At 40.4% G+C, this 20194-nt stretch overlaps 1 protein-coding gene across 1 annotated transcript in view; it reads right to left on the bottom strand.

Annotated features, from left to right (window-relative positions):
* Positions 1 to 20194, bottom strand: part of LGR5 (leucine rich repeat containing G protein-coupled receptor 5) — a 337590-nt gene that overhangs the window by 136616 nt on the left and 180780 nt on the right. Inside the window, exons 3-4 of the mRNA XM_073555529.1 lie at positions 10251 to 10322; positions 6949 to 7020 (exon numbers count right to left, since the gene is read on the bottom strand). Coding sequence (XP_073411630.1) covers positions 6949 to 7020; positions 10251 to 10322 — 144 coding nt within the window. The remainder of the gene's footprint in view (positions 1 to 6948; positions 7021 to 10250; positions 10323 to 20194) is intronic.

Genomic DNA, 20194 nt, shown 5'->3' with positions numbered 1-20194 from the left:
AATATGTTGACAGGTATTAATGTTTTGTAGCAAAGGGAAAGATGTACTCATGTGCATGTGAGTTGTGAATCATTCTCAAAATCCTAAAGGTCAAATGCAAGCCATATTTTGGACAGCATGTTGGCTCAGTGGTTAGTACTGCAGTCTTGCAGTCCTGGGTTCAAATCCCACCAAGGACAACATCTGAACGGAGTTTGTATGTTTTCCCCGTGTTTGCATGTGTTTCCCCTGGGTACTCCGGTTTCCTCCCACACTCCAAAGACATACTGATAGGGAAATTAGATTGTGAGTCCCAATGGGGACAGTGCCAATAATGTCTGTAAAGCGCTATGGCATTAATGGCAAGACATAAGTGAGTAAAATAAATAAATCAGTATTTATAAAAACAGTTACGGTATTCAATGTGCGGTACTTTAAAAAAAAAATGGGTGGCTGATATTTCTGGCAGGTCCATTTATTCTCATAGGTTATAACAAAATTCATTGCAAAATTAAAAATCAGCCATTGTCTTATGAGGCGCTCTTTTTGCATGCAGACAACATGACCTTAATACTTTATGAGAGCTGTAACTATCACTGTAGTGTGGCTATAGTCTTACATAACAGAAGTTGTGATCTATCACACGCATTAGTCGGAAAGGTCATTTTCAGATATTTTACTGCCCTCCCATTCAGTTTTTCATGCAGCAATTTGTTTCCATGAGAGCTTTCTACGTGGCCTTTTATTTCACAAAGCACAGCTCTATTGACTTCTGACCTGGACTCTAGACCTTTCAAACAAAAGTAGCTAATTAGCCAATAATTGTCTTCCCGAGCTGGCTGAAATGAACCAGTTAGTGAAACATTAGAGTTGTATGCTGTATAAGGGGAACACAATGTGGGGGAATTCTAATAAATCCTGACATTTTGGTTTTATAACATCTTACTTTTACATGATTCTTTTGGGTGGAAATGTGTGACTTCCAGTGTTCTGTATGACATAACAGGGTCTCAGCGGTTTTGTGAGCTAGTGGATGCTGTATAGGACCCACAATGACATAATCTTTGACAATTTCCTCTCCAGTGTCAATGTATCCATCCCTTTATAGTGAATAATAAGACTTTCAATGGAAATATTAATTGAGTTTATTTCTTATCATCATAAAGGAAAATGCTTAACTATATAAGTACAGTAAAGATATATATCTTTGTACCGTTAGCCATAAAAAGGTATCAACCACTGAGGACTCTCAATTCTAAATATTCTTCTAACTATATAAGTAAAATTAGCTGGACACAATGATTCATTATGGAGGCCCCTTTATATTTCCTACCATGTCCGTGTTAGTAAATACTTCCCCCATGAAACAACAAAAAAGAAAATATATTTTTCTTTGAACTCTACATTGGACTGCTCCTCTGTGTCTGCTAGACATTGATGATTACATTGGCATCTGAGTGTTCTCATTCTTTTACCTACATAGTCTGATGCGATCAGCACCGAATCAATGGTGTGAATTTCTGACGGATACCAGAGGAACAGTATAATACAGTGTAGTAGAAATTGATATAGAGAATACAATTTTTTAACAAAGCAGTCAAAGAAGCGGACAGGTCCTCATCAAATTTTACTATTTAATTTAAATTGCAACAATCTAGTAATCGTTAGGATTGTTTGGGTGCTGCGCATTACAATTGATTCAAGTTTGACAGTAAATTATGATATGAAAATTCTGCTCATTGCAGCTGTCAGAATACAATTCTTGCAAGTTTCCCTAGATAGTGTTAAAGGGAACCCGTTTTGTGAAAAAATGCTATTAACCTGCAGATATAGGGTTAATCTGCAGGTTAATAGCATACTGAATTCCTCCCGTCAGCCTTTGACTTTCAGTCATAGGGCATAACTTCAGTCACTGCTCAGTATATAGTGAGGCTGTAACCACACCCCAGCACTGACTGACAGCCAGGTCAGCAGCACAGAGGCGGCTGTCAGTCAGTGCAGAAGCATAGTTACAGAGGGATGACTAAAGTCTATGACGTCTGCCAGGAGGAATAATGTTCATTTCCTCCCGGTAGCTGGGCTTTCAGTGCAGCAACTGCACGGCTTCAGAACATTATTAATCTGCAGATTATCCCCATCTGTGCAGGTTAGCACTTTTTCACATGACAGATTCCTAAAGGGGTTGCCTCAACATCAATAATGGTTAAAACTGTAAATTGCTTGTAAATACAAACAACTTAGCAATTTTTCTTATTAAAATTTTCTCCGTTCACAAGAACAGAGGGATATTTAATTTTATTGTTTAATGTTTGCTATCTAGTTTACACACCATCGCTGCATTCTAGCAGCGTGGCCAAACATTCACATTGCTTACAAACTTTTTAAAAAGAGCACTAAAAGTACTGATCTAAAGCTGACCAGATTGCTGGAATGGACAATCTGGTCAGCTTTAGTGTCTCTGAGTGGAATATGTAGTCCAGACCAGTGGTGCCACTATGCAGCTGGTCCGAAATGTCAATCCTCAGAAGTGCATCGCCCTTGAGAAACAGGAAGGCAGGGAGCAGGGGAGCCATGCACCCCTGAAAAGAACACATGAGAATAATCCTTTAAAACTGATTATAAATCAAGTATTTGCCCACAACTGCATGAAGGTATTTTGACTATAATCATAAACTAACTATACTTGCAGCAAAGTGTATGCAACATATGTAGGAGACACGATTGGCCTCTGTACTCATCTCATGCTTTTCTGCTGAAAACCAGACAAGGATTTTAAAACAGTTAAACTCAAGATGTCAAAATTCTGACAAGTGTTTGCAAAGAAAATGTAGATTATAAATCTAAACAAGTCAAACTTTGGTCAACAAATGGATAAAGTTGAAATGTTTACATGCTTCATCCAGACATATCTGGAAGGCATGAAGTTTTATTTCACTTGTTGGAACATTCTACATGATTATGGAGTGTCCAGCAGCTTTGTGTTCACATGTATGGACCCTCGAACTGTGCACACATATTAATAAAGGTAGAACACAGAGAAAAAATATTGAATAAATCACTCGTTGTGCAATGGATCATGAAATCTGTCCTTTATGTGAGATGGGGGCCATTTCAAATACTGCTGAGCGTCAGAAAAATAAAGTTGATCAGCACCTTCCAAAAAATAGATACAATCTTCAAATTTTATTCCATTTATGTCAAATAATTAAAATCCACATGTTGATGATAGAAAATAGAATAGCTAAAGGTGCACACAACAACATAAACACATAAGAGTGTTTTTTTCTAATATCAGCATGTGGATTTTAATGGTTTGACATATATGGAATAAATTCTGAAGATTGTATCTATTTTTTGGATGTGCCAATCAACTTTATTTTTCTTGGACATTAATCAAGGAAGTAAAAGTGACAAGGATATAATTTAACTCATAAGGATAACTAGAAAATTAGATATTAGTCAACCAAATATGACCCAGGCCTTTAAAATCCTATAATATTGTCTTCTTTTTGATTTTTGGGCACTAAGCTCTTAAGAATTAGCAAACCTAAATGATTTTCTCGCCAGCAAATAAACTCAGGGGTCGACTTTCCATTTGGAGCCTCTGTGGGCAATTTTGCAACAACTAATGGCAAGAGTAGCACAGCATGCTTGGTGGTTAGTAACGGGCTCTGTATGGTGTCATCATTGGCAATAGAAGCTACAGCACATGGCAATAGTGCCTAACTAACACATCTAACATTATTAGAAAAATGTATGGTCTAAATGTCAGGATTTTCCACTCTAGAAAGAAAACATCTGCATTGACCTCATAAGAATGTATTTACTGACTGCAATTTACATGAATTAAATTTTTTCACACAAACATTTAGAGTTTAGTGATATTAGATTGTATGTAATAAATGTAATTTGTTATTTTCCCATTTGACGTCTGGCTAATTGCAACAGCCATTCAATCGGAGAGACCAGTCTAGTACTAACCGTAGTAGTTATAGATAATACCTCTAATGGGGGGTTAAAGGGGTTTTCCGGTTTCAGAAAATCCCTGTCTCTACGCACAGTTTGTTTCAAAACCAAACAAACAAACTGTGATGTACTTACAGTACCTTCCTCAGGTCTAGAGCGGACTCTTGGCCGCTGCTCATGATGTATGCTATGTTACTGACTCCGGGGCTGACATCCAACCAGTAAGCGCAGTGGCTCTGCCTGAGTAGACAGTATGAGCCACTCAGGGCTCACTGATAGACACCGGCACTGACGATGTGACATCAATGCTGCAGACAATAACAGACAACAGGGGCTTTGATGGAGACTCAGCAATGGACCTGGGTAGGATCAATGAAACGCATTTTATTTTTTTAAAACAAACTGCACCAAAGGACAGGATTTTTCTACCCTTTTATATAGAAAAGGGCAGGGAGCTTTCACCAATGGTAGTTTTGTAAGATAGCTCGCAATATGTAAGCTCACACACCAAGAAATCGATATATTATTTGGCTAGCTCATGTTTTTCTATAATGTATGGTTCACTGATAAGACTGCATGCTCAAAGTATCACCTCCCCTTGAAGACTAATCAGTTTTCTGATCTATTGATTTCAGACTGTGATATATGATTTTAGAATTACCAAAGCCATACAAATTTCCAGTATTACCAGACGGAGTATATGCTAATTCATCTTTTCTGAAACAGGATTTCATTTTCCCTTATATTACTCAAACCGTTTTAGTAATCTGCTGAGCATTCAGGTGACAAGGGCATTAAGCTAAATATGGCTTTCATGGTATATAGTAACAAACGAGAAAAGTATCACAAAACATTGTGTTATGTGCAGCTGATATGTATGTTAGGCCACCATCAAGTGTTTCCCCCCCCCGAGATACAATGTATCAGTCTTCCTCTTCTCTGAATAGTTAGGGAGCTCAGTTCCGCTCAGGAATTTTTCCATAATAGACAAATACAAGTCATTTTCTTTCTGAACAAAGGACAAGATAGCAGTTGTGATAGTGAGTTAACTACCGTTTACCATTTACCATTTCTCAGCTGCTCCTACCTTTAAATAGGGGTTACCTGATCTACGCGAATTCTGCTGCACAATAGACACAAAACATTACCTACTTCAAATGCTGATACTAACAAAAGCCTCCATTTGGGGGGAATTTCTGTGAAGGTTACTTTGTTGCCTTAAAGCTCTTAACCCCATCCACTATCCTCCTAATTGATTAACTTGTTCCAGAAATTGCATTCCTTGTTCAAATCCAAAATGCAAGAGGCACCTGGTGAGCAGCGTGAAACAGGAAACTAAAAATGCCCACCTTTATGTGAGGGGCAAAGACCGGCCTGAATGAACAAAGCAATGATGGTTTAAACCAATATTCTTTCTTTATATTGGCTTTTCTGTGCTAAGTCTTATCATCCCATCTCATTCCTGGTACATGGCTGTTTAGAAATGTCACTACTTACTGCGACTCCGTCTAATGGAGACACAAAACAAAAGTCATTTAAACACTGCTAATGGGGTTATCTTCACAGCAAAAAATATCGTTGACAAAAGTCGAAAAACATTAAGTACCTCATAGATTTGTGAGACATTTACGTCTCTTCTAGGACCTCCAATTGTTGGAAGAACAGAAGTCCTGCTAACTTTAGTCTCTGATTTAACCATTATGGTTTCACCACTTTTACCATTTTGATCAAGAGAAATATAGTGATTTCCATTGAAACGTATGCAACAAGCAAGAGCTGTGCATAAGCAAATGATGCCTACCATTCCTCCCATATTATGATCGTAGGTGATACTTCAGCCTATCAGGCATTAAAGGAGTCTTCCAATCTAAATACTACAAGTCTACTGTAACTCTATGCGAATGCAGTCACAGAGAGCGCACACTGCATTGTCAGGATTCTCCGATGCCAGGAGAGGAGGGGACGTGACCGCAAGTATGAAATTTGCATACATGCCGACATTGAAGAATATTCACAGTGAGTTTAATGTCAGGTTCACGAGTCTGCAGTCATGTATAGTAACGTCAGACTTGTAGTTTTAGACCGGACAAACCCTTTAATACCTAATAGGTTGAAGTATCACCAATGGTCATAATGGGACGTGGGGGCGACTGCGGATATGCCAAAAAAATCTTTAGATGAGAATACCTGATTAAGAATAAATAGTGTTTTGGTTAGCTAGATTATCTAGGTATTAAGAACAGTTGGGAAAATTAGTATTTGATACACTGCCAATTTTTCAAGTTTTTCCCACCTGTATTAATTGCACAGTTTGAACTCGTTACCTGTATAAAAGACACCTGTCCACACACTCAATTAATCACACTCCAACCTCTCTACCACGGCCAACACCAAAGAGCTGTCTAAAGACACCAGGAACAAAATTGTCGACCTGCACAAGGCTGATGGTCTACAGGACAATAGGCAAGCTGCTTGGTGAGAAGGCCACAACTGTTGGCACAATTGTTAGAAAATCGAAGAAACACAATGTTCCTCAGTCTGGAGCTCAAAGCAAGATCTCACCTCATGGGGTAAGAATGATTCTGAGAAAGGTCAGGAATCAGCCGAGCATTACACTGGAGTATCTGGTCAATGACCTGAAGAGAGCTGGGACCACGGTCTCAAATATTACCAGTAGTAACCCACTATACTGTCATAGATTAAAATCCTGCAGGACAAGTAAATTCCCCCTGCTCTTGCCAGCATTGCTGCCGAGAACTCTGGATGCGTATGCGCACTGAGCAATCTACGCCAGATCACTCAGTGAGCATCGTTTACTGTGGCTATTATGTAGCCATCAATCTGTAAACATTCACAGATCGGCGCTCATTTAATGCCGATTGGTCCATGTAAACGGACCCCTTAAGTTCATTCACTGGAGAGACAAGGCCCACTCTTCAGATAGGTGCAAGTCCCAGGAGTGGAACCCTCATTTACTGGACATTTTCATTTCTTTGTACTTACAGAGACTGCAGGTTGCGAAGGTTATGGAAAGCATCATTTGGAACTTGTTTTAACTGGTTGTTCTGCAACATCCTAATTAAAAGACAGAAAGACATATATAAAATCATTGAGGAAATTGATTTTAAAAAGAGAAATCCATATGTTTATGTGCATTTTTTAAACCTTGTAAGAGTATAACACGAAACATATATAACAATGGAATCAGTTTCAGTCTTCCATACTTAAACACCCGTCTGGGTATTCTCCAAAGGATTCAGGGACCTAAAGATAAACTACAGGAGGATGCATCAGCAAGCAGATTCCTGTACGTCGCTGGCAGGTATTCACCTGTCTAGTAACAAAATGCGTTCAATAGGAGTTGCTAGTTACACAATGGTAATAACAACACACCGTGCAGACATATTTACTCAGCTGCAGTTTCAAAGGAAGGCATTCTCATGTGAAAATCTGCATAAGTCACTACAAAATGACAGTGGGTTCAGGGCCTTAAAAGTCATTGTAGAACCTATTTAATGAAGGCTAGACTGTCTGAGATTAAGATCCGGAGCTGGTGTAGCTGCCACAAAGTAAACAAGATATTCATATACAATGCCTGTGCATAAAATGCAAATATACATAGTGTCGACTAAACAGATATATTTTCTTATGAATTTACTACTACTGTCACTAACTTCTGAAAGTGCTATACACTTAAAATGTGTCTGGGTTTTTAAACCTTTGTTCACCTGTTATTCTGATGGTGGATGTTATCACTGGATCAAGAGGCCAGCGAGTGTCCCTTTCTCTGTGTAAGGTATGGACGTGGTATGTTCTCCAGAGGATGAGCTGATCTTTGCAGCAGTTCTCTACTTTGACTAATGGACCGATTCTTGAGTGGGAAACGTCCGTTATTACGTTGATAAATACTGTAACTAACTAGGCACATGAACAATGAGTTGTGTAAAGCAGACAACCCATGTAACCAGGCTTTAGGTTAATATTATTTCTCTATTAAATATTCTTCTTTTACATTACATTTTAAAGATCTCACTGTAAACAGTGAAGGCATGAAATTAGTTCCACACTACCCACATCACACTCTTAGAGCAGAAATCCACCATTTTGGTCTCGAGGAGCACTGCTACTTATGTGTGACCTATATACAATGTATATATACAATATCTAAAACTGTCCTGTCCCCAGTGTGATTGGTTTGGCCTCTAAGATGGAACCAAGAGGATGGGGTATTCATTCACAGCCCAAACTATTTGCCACCACAGAAGTCCACTGCAAAGTGCAGCTCTTATGTAGATGTAAGGAGGTTGACTGGACCGCGGGTACGAGCATGCTAGGTCTGAAACTAAAAAGGCTGCATCCTCTGTTTCTGGGGGGGAAGCCTGGGAGAGGCGGAACTTCCTTTGCTGCCAGAGGGAAAAGGAGAGAGACACAGCTTCTTGCTGACAGGAGGGGGTGGGGAGAACCTAGAAAGAGCACGCAGCAACAGTAGTATAAGAAGGAAAAGCGCACGCAGCAGGAGAGGTTGGCGGCAAGTAAGTGCAGCGCGCAGAGTGGTGAGCAGCGCGCTCTGATTCCCCAACCTGAGAGTGCTGGGCCTGTGACAGGCCGTGCTGCTGCTGTCCAGGATAGGAGCTGTAGTGCTGGGGGGTTTAGCTGTGCCAGCAGAGCCGTGCCAGCATTGAAGAGCCGAACCAGCAGAGCGGAGCCGTGGGGAGCTAACCCAGGTGCCGTACACTATGAGACAGTGGGTACCGCACACGTGCTGCCAAGAGTGACGGCATACTTGACAGACCCCTTACATATAGGTCCACTGGAGGTGGACAACAGACTGATAGTGTGCTGCCACCCGTCACGCCAGGAGGTGACTAATCTTAGAAGAGACTGTAACGTGCGCGCATCGCAGTGAGGAGCAGGTGACTAAGCCAAAGCCCTGTAGCCGAGGACTTGTGCACACCGCGGAGCAACGTCCCATTCCGGCGGTCCCTCACACTGGACTCATTACTGTGCTAGACACGTTTATGCACAGGAAATCTTACTGCCTCTCAGAGACTTTGCCGAGATGTCCCGTGCCGCTGTTGCCGGTGCCACTGTTGGATCCCTGCCTGTTACAGACCTCACCGAGACGTCACGTGCCGCTGTTGTCGGTGCAACTGTTGGAACCCCGAGGAGCTGCACCCAAGAAGACTACAGACTGATAAGTTTCACCTCTTTGATACTGAACTTTCGTTCGTCCCTGACCTACCCTGCCACTCTCCCAGTTCTGCCCCATTCCTTACCATCACCCTACAATCCCTCACTCCCTGCGTGGAATACATTCCCTGTTTAATAAATACTTTAACTCTTGATCTGTCTCCTGGCCGTGGCGACATCCTGCATTCCTGCGAAATTCTACATAGATATATCATTGTAATTCATGAAATCCATCAGCAGGTTTTAGCCATCTAATCTGAGAGCAGCATAATGTAGTCAGAGACCCTGATTCTAGCTATGAGTCACTTGCTGGTCTGCTTGTTGTAGTTTTTATATAAATCACTATTTCAACAGCAAGAGATTATGACTAGAGGACAAGTAATCCTGCTACAATGTAATCCTCCATATTCTTGATTTCTGTATAACCACACCCCCACCACTGATTGGCAGCTTTATCCCTATGCATGGTGTACTCAAAAAGCTGCCAATCAGTGGTTGTAGTGCTGCAGGAGATAAAACAGTGATTTAAAACTGCAGAAAACAGCCCAGTAAGTGATACATCAATGGAATTGGGGTCTCTGCCTCTACATGTCACTGCTCTAAGATGGGTGTAGCAAAAAGCTAGTGACAGATTCCCTTTATACAGACACCTAATGATTGTAATGGACATCTTATAACAGTTGATTGCAAATAAGTCGACCCCTGACTTATCATATTCATAGGAGAGGTATGAAGAAGAGGTATGTTCAACTCTACTCAACGGAAATCTCATCTAAGTAATGCATAAACTACTGTCAGGTTGACTCCCTTGTAAACCTTTTCATGCTGGTTTTTAGCCAGATGCTAACCATCATCGCAAGATTTTCTTATTAACATGCATATCATCTTTTTGTTTTCCGGTATTTTCTCCCTTTACAGTTAATTTAGAAGTCAGAACATATCTATTTCTACATTTTATCTATAAGACTATGCACAGAGTTCACGTGCTATAGCAAGTGTTCTGGTTTATTGGTTTAAACGCTCAAGCAATTTGGGCAATAAGACTATAATTAGTGGCCCAGGGCAATTAGGAAAAGTAATCGGAAATATACATAACAAGTGCTTGATCTACTTACAGAACTTTGAGACTGCTGAGTCCAGCAAAAGCTCCCTTGGGAATGTATGTCAAATCATTTCCTGCAAGACGTCTGCACAGATTTTGAAGAAAAAAAAATAACGTAAGTAAATCCATTTCTCATCATGTGGAACTCATTTGAGTAAGATTCATCTTAATGCATAACAACTATTCGGTAAACAGACATGCCAGGCGGAACTATCTTACCATCTTATCTTGTTATGACAAAACAAGGTCAATAAATAAGAGCAATCCTTCTAAGTAAGCAGCAAAATGAAATGTAAATGATTTCTGTTTACTGTTTTGTAAATCCTGTATGTGGCCCCATATATGCGTGTGCCAAGAGAGAGGTCAGCGTCACTCACCATGACCTGGCAGAGCACAAGTGCCAAGCGGGCCAGCACGGAATGTAGACGAAACGACGTGAGCCTCCCTCAATTTCAAATGCATGGCGCTTAAAACAATTAATCTGTCTGTAAAGAAAGTTGTTCTAGTGTAATCAGATAAGTAGCACTTGCCATCAGATTACACTTAAAGAGATTTTCCCATCATAGTAGGTTATGTCATATCGGTTATGACAAGTTACCGATCAGAGGAGCTTCAGCCACTTCGACTATGTGTCCTGGAACACAGAAAGAAGCAGATATTGTTTTTTTTCGCTTTTTCTCTACACAGCAAAGCTATCGACCCAGTAAAGTCTTGAGCACTGCAACACAGAACAGTCATGTGAATGGGGCTGAGGTCCAGTTTATGAAGAGTGCCAGGCTAGGAGTATAATAAACAGTAGGCGCTGATCCACTTTACTATCAATGTCGCTCATTTTCGTTGTGGGGAGTCCAGAGTACAAATTGTTGCCAATATAAGTAAGTTATTGGTCATTCCGCAATTATGTTGGAAATATTCAAGCCCGATATGTTTTTGTCCAAATTGGTTAACTATCCTGGAGGAGATCATCCCTAAGTCACAAGATAGCAGCAGCGTTCATAGGAGTTGTGCCTGCACACAATCTGCTCAGGTGAGCACCTTCCTTTTACCCAAAAGGATACCAACCAATGGTCTTGTGTGCTTTTGTTCCCCTACAATTTTCTTACCGTATTAAACATATCCAGCAGTTTACCTAGATGTTCAGCTACAGGGAGAAATGGAAGTTACATTTTTCCCACAACCATAAACTTCCAATCAAGCGGACAGACGCCGAGGCAGCGAGCAGTCAGATCTCACTACATGCTAAGTGCACTGTAATCACTCCCCATGCTCCTTGACTGACAATCTGCTTGAGCATTGAGAGATGCGTGACATTAACAGTTAGTTTTTAGAGTCTTTAATGTTATCTGCCCACAACGTTATTTTCCTATCTCAAACAAACATGTAGAAGCCATTTCCATAGAAGTATGTATGCTAAAGTGTTGAAAAAAACTGCACCCAAAATAAATCCACCAAACCACGCACCAAAAACATGCAAGCTCCATCCAGATATTACTCCCTTAGTCACATTCGACATCAGCGCTACCAGACTGTTTGACATGATTTTGCTGTAATAACCAACAAAAAGGGAAAATGGAACTTTACTGTGACCACACTTCACATTACATTTGTCATTTTCCGACCACCGTAGTGCCTGGATACAGAGAGTGTGTTGTAATCACTCCCATTGCTCCATGACTCACACCGTAGCATGTTTACTAAGCAGGATGTCAGTCACATATCAGGGGGAGTGATTACAACACACTCGCTTGGTAGAGAGCACTAACTGGTCAACACCTACTTGACTGGAAGCGAGCAGCTGCGGGAAGACTACAATTTCATTTCCTCCTTGCAGATGAACATCCAGTTAGACACATATGTTTAAAACAATTTTTACCTTCAGATTAGCACTAAGGATGCTAGTAAGTAAAGGTTTACTTGGACAAGTTTCCTTTATGTTTATAACACTACAGCCCAGTTCTGACCAGTGGTCATGAAAATCTGTTGGTCATGCTTCAAAAACTTTCTTGGCTAATGGTTTGAAAGCTACAACTGTAAAGTGTATAAACGTCAGCCAAAACTCCGCATAAGTATCCATTCAACAAGCACTTCTATAGTTGCACATATTATAGCATTGTGGTAAGTGTCCTGGCAATAAAGTAGGAAAATGACAAATGTAATGTGAATGGTGGTCACAGTGAAATTCCACTTTTCCTCGTTATTTGTTTTCACAAGAAAACCAGGTTAGACAGCATGGTAGTTCTGGTGTCGAATGTGACCAAGGGTAACATCTGCATACAGTTTGTATGCTCTGCACGTGTTTTTGTGGATTTCCTTTGGGTTTTTCAGTATTCTTCCACACTTTAAAACACATACTGCTGGGTTAATTGGCTTCCTATGAAAATTGCTTTTCTTTTAAGGAAGGGAAATTAGATTATAATATTAAAGGAAACTTGTCATCAGGCTTTTATACCCAAAACTAATGTCATGAATGTAATGATACTTACCATTCTTTTACAAATCCGTGTTTCCATTCCAGAGAAGTTTCTAGTTGAAATATTATGCAAATGAGTAGCAAATGCAGCAGAGGTAAGACAATGCATTTTTGGCTCTCCGGCCTTTCTCCCTATTCCCTACCCACTGCCTTCCTCTTGTCAGCCACAAACAAGCGGCTCTTCTTTCAGTGACCTGTTTTCCCAAGCCAGATCTCTCACCATCGCCAGGGGTGGGACACTGCAGAAGCACGGTCATTAATTGGTGCAATGGCCAGCTCTGATAAGGTCTTCGGCGCCTTACACCACACCAGACAATGATGGTGCTGGTGAGAGATCTGGCAAAGGGAAAGCCGGTCAATGAAAAAGGAGAGACCTGTCAGCAAATGACAGCAGGCATGCACTGCAGAAAATGCGGTGTCCCATTTGCGGTGGTCGGCGCTCAGAGCAAGTGTGCATTTCTGCTACATACAGGTGATCTGATCATCGCCTGTATGTAGCAGAGCCGATCGAATTATGGAAGCGTCTAGTTTCCCATGAAGACTATTGAAGCATGCCAAAAGTAAAAAAAAAGTTTTTAAAAATATAAAAAAAAAGTTCAAACACCCCCCCATTTCCCCATTCAAAATAAAACAATAAAAAACTAAAACATACAGATATTTGGTATCGTCGCATTCAGAATCGCCTGATCTATCAATAAAAATGGACTAACCTGATCGCTAAACGGCGTAACGAGGAAAAAGTCAAAATGCCAGAATTACACTTTTTATGTCGCCCCAACATTGCATTAAAATGCAATAACGGACGATCAAAAGATTGTATCTGCACCAAAATGGTATAATTAAAAACGTCAGCTCAGCACGCAAAAAATAAGCCCTCACCCGACCCAAGATCATGAAAAATGGAGACACTACGGGTATTGGAAAATGAAACAATTTTTTTTTTTCTTAACAAACTTTAGAATATCTTTTTCACCACTTAGATAAAAAAGAATCTAGAAATGTTTGATGTCTATGAACTCGTAATGAACTGGGGAATCATTATGGTAGGTCAGTTTTAGCATTTAGTGTACATGGTAAAAAAACAAAACAAAAAGCAAATGTGGGAGAACACTTTTTTTTTAAATTTCACCCCACTTGGATTTTTTCCTCCGTTTTCCAGTACACGATATGTTAAAACCAATGATGTTTTTCAAAAGTACAACTCGTCCCGCAAAAAAACAAGCCCTCATAATGCCATATTGATGGAAAAATAAAAATGTTATGGCTCTGGGAAGAAGGGGAGCAAAAAACGAAAACGCAAAAACGAAAATATCTCCGGGGATTAAGGAGTTAAAGATTAATTATAACAATGACAAAGATGATGTCATACTACATGATTCCTCCATACGGCCTCTCAACAAGCTGCTTAATATGGATAGATGGCTATCAGCTGTGTTAGGATGGTCAATTGGTAATGATGGTAACAGTTATGCCGTCATCGACAGAATTTCTGCTTGGAATGTTTGGTCTTCTAGGTGGCCTACAGCTACTAAAGGACCAGACCCTAGGAACATGTGGATGCAAGACTGAGTATCCTGTAAATATGAAAAGGAGAAAAATACCTATATAAGTGGCCCACAGCAGTGTGCAGAGGCCAAATGTACAAACTAAATAGAAAACTACTAAACAAAACTTGCAGGACCAAGGAACATACAAATGTAGAAAAACTTTAATTGAATGTCAATTAAAAACAACATATATGCACATACCTACACATAAGACTCAAAATAAAATGCTGGGGGAGTCAAAAAAATTCTTCTTACAGAAAGTCAATCACAAAATCTAATATATAAAAAAAACATAAAATAGAACAAGTAAAGATGTAATCATAAATAGTAATAATAAACCCCATATGAACAGATGTGGATACTGAGACAGAGTGCACCACAAATATTAAATCCTGCAAAACCTAAAGTAAGGAAGTGAATAGTGTTGAGCATTCCGATACCGCAAGTATCGGGTATCGGCCGATACTTGCGGTATCGGAATTCCGATACCGACATCCGATATTTTTTCAATATCGGGCATCGGAATCGGAAGTTCAAAGTTGATTGACAGCCGAAATGACGTCATCATGATGCGCGGTGTGTGCGCATCATGATGCGCCGTCATTTCGGGCCTTCCGGGGGTCTCTGCCGGCCTGCTGGGGGGCTGTGCCGGCCTGCCGGGGGGCTGTGTGGACTGCCCGGGGTCTGTACCGGCCTGCCGGGGGGCTGTGCCGGCCTGCCGGTGGTCTGTGCACCCTGTGGGGGTCTGTACCGGCCTGCCAGGGGGCTGTGCCGGCCTGCCGGGGGGCTGTGCTGATGTCCGGGGGTCTGTGCAGGCATCGTCCGATGGGACTACAAGTCCCATCGGGCGATGCCTGCTACCATGACAGTGATTGACACATTAGCCAATGATGGGACAGTAGTAGTCCCATCATCCGGCTAATGTGTTAAATGTTTAAAAAAAAAAAAAAAATACACTACATACATACTACATACATACTACATGCATGCTACATACATACTACATGCTACATACATACCACATATATACTAAATGCATGCTACATACATACTACATGCTACATACATACTACATATATACTACATGCATGCTACATACATACTACATGCTACATACATACTACATATATACTACATGCATGCTACATACATACTACATGCTACATACATACTACATATATACTACATGCATGCTACATACATACTACATGCTACATACATACTACATACATACTACATGCATGCTACATACATACTACATGCTACATGCATGCTACATACTACATACATGCTACATACATGCTACATACATACTACATACATACTACATACATACCACATATATACTACATACATACTACATGCATGCTACATACATACTACATGCTACATACATACCACATATATACTACATACATACTACATGCATGCTACATACATACTACATGCTACATACATACTACATATATACTACATGCATGCTACATACATACTACATGCTACATGCTACATACATACTACATACATACTACATACATACTACATGCATGCTACATACATACTACATGCTACATACATACCACATATATACTACATACATACTACATGCATGCTACATACATACTACATGCTACATACCACATATATACTACATACATACTACATGCATGCTACATACATACTACATGCTACATACATACTACATATATACTACATGCATGCTACATACATACTACATGCTACATGCATGCTACATACATACTACATGCTACATGCATGCTACATACATACTACATGCTACATACATACTACATACATACTACATGCTACATACATACCATATATATACTACATGCATGCTACATACATGCTACATACATACTACATACATGCTACATACATACTACATGCTACATACATACCACATATATACTACATACATACTACATACATGCTACATACATACTACATGCTACATACATACCACATATATACTACATACATACTACATGCATGCTACATACATACTACATGCTACATACATACCACATATATACTACATACATACTACATGCATGCTACATACATACTACATGCTACATACATACTACATATATACTACATGCATGCTACATACATACTACATGCTACATGCATGCTACATACATACTACATGCTACATACATACTACATACATACTACATGCATGCTACATGCTACATACATACTACATGCTACATACATACCACATATATACTACATACATACTACATGCATGCTACATACATACTACATGCTACATACATACCACATATATACTACATACATACTACATGCATGCTACATACATACTACATGCTACATACATACTACATATATACTACATGCATGCTACATACATACTACATGCTACATGCATGCTACATACATACTACATGCTACATACATACTACATACATACTACATGCATGCTACATGCATGCTACATACATACTACATGCTACATACATACCACATATATACTACATGCATGCTACATACATGCTACATGCTACATACTACATACATGCTACATACATACTACATGCTACATACATACCACATATATACTACATACATGCTACATACATACTACATGCATGCTACATACAATACATTCATACAATACATACATAGACATACAGTACATATAACATAGAGTAACATACTTACCAATACTTGTCACATTGTTCCCCGAAGCCATTGTCGTCTACGGAATAAATATTAACATAACAAACCACAAAAATACTCACCCATGATCCGAAGCAGTCCACGAGTGTGTCCCACGACGATTTTGGGTAGAGAACTGCAGCATCAGCTGATGCTGCCGCTCTCTACGGGCTGCAGGAAACCAATGACGGAAGGTAGGTTTCCTTCCGCACTGTATTCCTCCGCCACTTAAAAAAAAAAAGTCCCTAGTCTCACTTTATGGTAAAAGCTGTGTGGGTTTGTTATGTTAATATTTATTCCGTAGACGACAATGGCTTCGGGGAACAATGTGACAAGTATTGGTAAGTATGTTACTCTATGTTATATGTACTGTATGTCTATGTATGTATTGTATGAATGTATTGTATGTAGCATGCATGTAGTATGTATGTAGCATGTATGTAGTATGTATGTAGTATATATGTGGTATGTATGTAGCATGTAGTATGTATGTAGCATGCATGTAGTATGTATGTAGTATGTATGTAGCATGTAGCATGTATGTAGCATGCATGTAGTATATATGTGGTATGTATGTAGCATGTAGTATGTATGTAGCATGCATGTAGTATGTATGTAGTATGTATGTAGTATGTATGTAGCATGTAGTATGTATGTAGCATGCATGTAGCATGTATGTAGTATGTATGTAGTATGTATGTAGCATGTAGCATGTATGTAGCATGCATGTAGTATATATGTGGTATGTATGTAGCATGTAGTATGTATGTAGCATGCATGTAGTATGTATGTAGTATGTATGTAGTATGTATGTAGCATGTAGTATGTATGTAGCATGCATGTAGTATGTATGTAGTATGTATGTAGTATGTATGTAGCATGTATGTAGCATGCATGTAGTATATATGTAGTATGTATGTAGCATGTAGTATGTATGTAGCATGCATGTAGTATGTATGTAGTATATATGTGGTATGTATGTAGCATGTAGTATGTATGTAGCATGCATGTAGTATGTATGTAGTATATATGTGGTATGCATGTAGCATGTATGTAGTATGTATGTAGTATATATGTGGTATGTATGTAGCATGTAGTATGTATGTTGTATGTATGTAGTATGTATGTAGCATGCATGTAGTATGTATGTAGCATGCATGCAGTATGTATGTAGCATGCATGTAGTATATATGTAGTATGTATGTAGCATGTAGTATGTATGATGCATATATGTAGTATGTATGTAGCATGTAGTATGTATGATGCATATATGTAGTATGTATGTAGTATGTATGTAGCATGCATGTAGTATATATGTAGTATGTATGTAGTATATATGTAGTATGTATGTAGTATGTATGTAGCATGTATGTAGCATGCATGTAGTATATATGTAGTATATACACTCACTGGCCACTTTATTAGGTACACCTGTCCAACTGTGTGTTAAGACTTAATTTCTAATCTGCCAATCACATGGCGGCAACTCAGTGCATTTAGGCATGTAGACATGGTCAAGACAATCTCCTGCAGTTCAAACCGAGCATCAGTATGGGAAAGAAAGGTGATTTGAGTGCCTTTGAACGTGGCATGATTGTTGGTGCCAGAAGGGCTGGTCTGAGTATTTCAGAAACTGCTGATCTACTGGGATTTTCACGCACAACCATCTCTAGGGTTTACAGAGAATGGTCCGAAAAAGAAAAAAAATCCAGTGAGCGGCAGTTCTGTGGCCGGAAATGCCTTGTTGATGCCAGAGGTCAGAGGAGAATGGGCAGACTGGTTCGAGCTGATAGAAAGGCAACAGTGACTCAAATTGCCACCCGTTACAACCAAGGTAGGCAGAAGAGCATCTCTGAACGCACAGTGCGTCGAACTTTGAGGCAGATGGGCTACAGCAGCAGAAGACCACACTGGGTACCACTCCTCTCAGCTAAGAACAGGAAACTGAGGCTACAATTTGCACAAGCTCATCGAAATTGGACAGTAGAAGATTGGAAAAACGTTGCCTGGTCTGATGAGTCTCGATTTCTGCTGCGACATTCGGATGGTAGGGTCAGAATTTGGCGTAAACAACATGAAAGCATGGATCCATCCTGCCTTGTATCAACGGTTCAGGCTGGTGGTGGTGGTGTCATGGTGTGGGGAATTTTTTCTTGGCACTCTTTGGGCCCCTTGGTACCAATTGAGCATCGTTGCAACGCCACAGCCTACCTGAGTATTGTTGCTGACCATGTCCATCCCTTTATGACCACAATGTACCCAACATCTGATGGCTACTTTCAGCAGGATAATGCGCCATGTCAAAGCTCGAATCATCTCAGATTGGTTTCTTGAACATGACAATGAGTTCACTGTACTCAAATGGCCTCCTCAGTCACCAGATCTCAATCCAATAGAGCATCTTTGGGATGTGGTGGAACGGGAGATTCGCATCAGGGATGTGCAGCCGACAAATCTGCGCCAACTGTGTGATGCCATCATGTCAATATGGTCCAAAATCTCTGAGGAATGCTTCCAGCACCTTGTTGAATCTCTGCCACGAAGAATTGAGGCAGTTCTGAAGGCAAAAGGGGGTCCAACCCGTTACTAGCATGGTGTACCTAATAAAGTGGCCAGTGAGTGTATGTACTATGTATGTAGCATGCATGTAGTATGTAGTATTTTTTTTTTTTTTTTTTTTACATTTAACACATTAGCCGGATGATGGGACTACTACTGTCCCATCATTGGCTAATGTGTCAATCACTGTCATGGTAGCAGGCATCGCCCGATGGGACTTGTAGTCCCATCGGACGATGCCTGCACAGACCCCCGGACATCAGCACAGCCCCCCGGCAGGCCGGCACAGCCCCCCGGCAGGCCGGTACAGACCCCCACAGGGTGCACAGACCCCGGGCAGTCCGCACAGCCCACCGGCAGGGCGGCACAGACCCCCGGCAGGCCGGCAGAGACCCCCGGAAGGCCCGTACAGACCCCCGAGAGGCTGTACAAGGGCAGGAAAGGGTTTTTCCAATTCCGATACCGGAAGTCTCATAGACTTGAATGGGACTTCCGGTATCGGCATCGGCGATACCGATACTTTTTTTAAAGATCGGCCGATCCATTCCGATCCGATATTTTGAAGTATCGGACGGTATCGCTCAACTCTAGAAGTGAATGCTACAAAGTAATGGCTCACCCACCAAGCACACCTGATGCAAATTTTGCAATAGCTTTGTCTGGGCCTCAAAC

The sequence above is a fragment of the Dendrobates tinctorius genome, unplaced genomic scaffold, assembly GCF_039654945.1.
Source record: "Dendrobates tinctorius isolate UK_male_01 unplaced genomic scaffold, ASM3965494v1 ptg000224l, whole genome shotgun sequence".
In the NCBI taxonomy this organism is placed as follows: Eukaryota; Metazoa; Chordata; class Amphibia; order Anura; family Dendrobatidae; genus Dendrobates; species Dendrobates tinctorius.
This window is presented reverse-complemented; position numbering and strand designations above follow the sequence as displayed.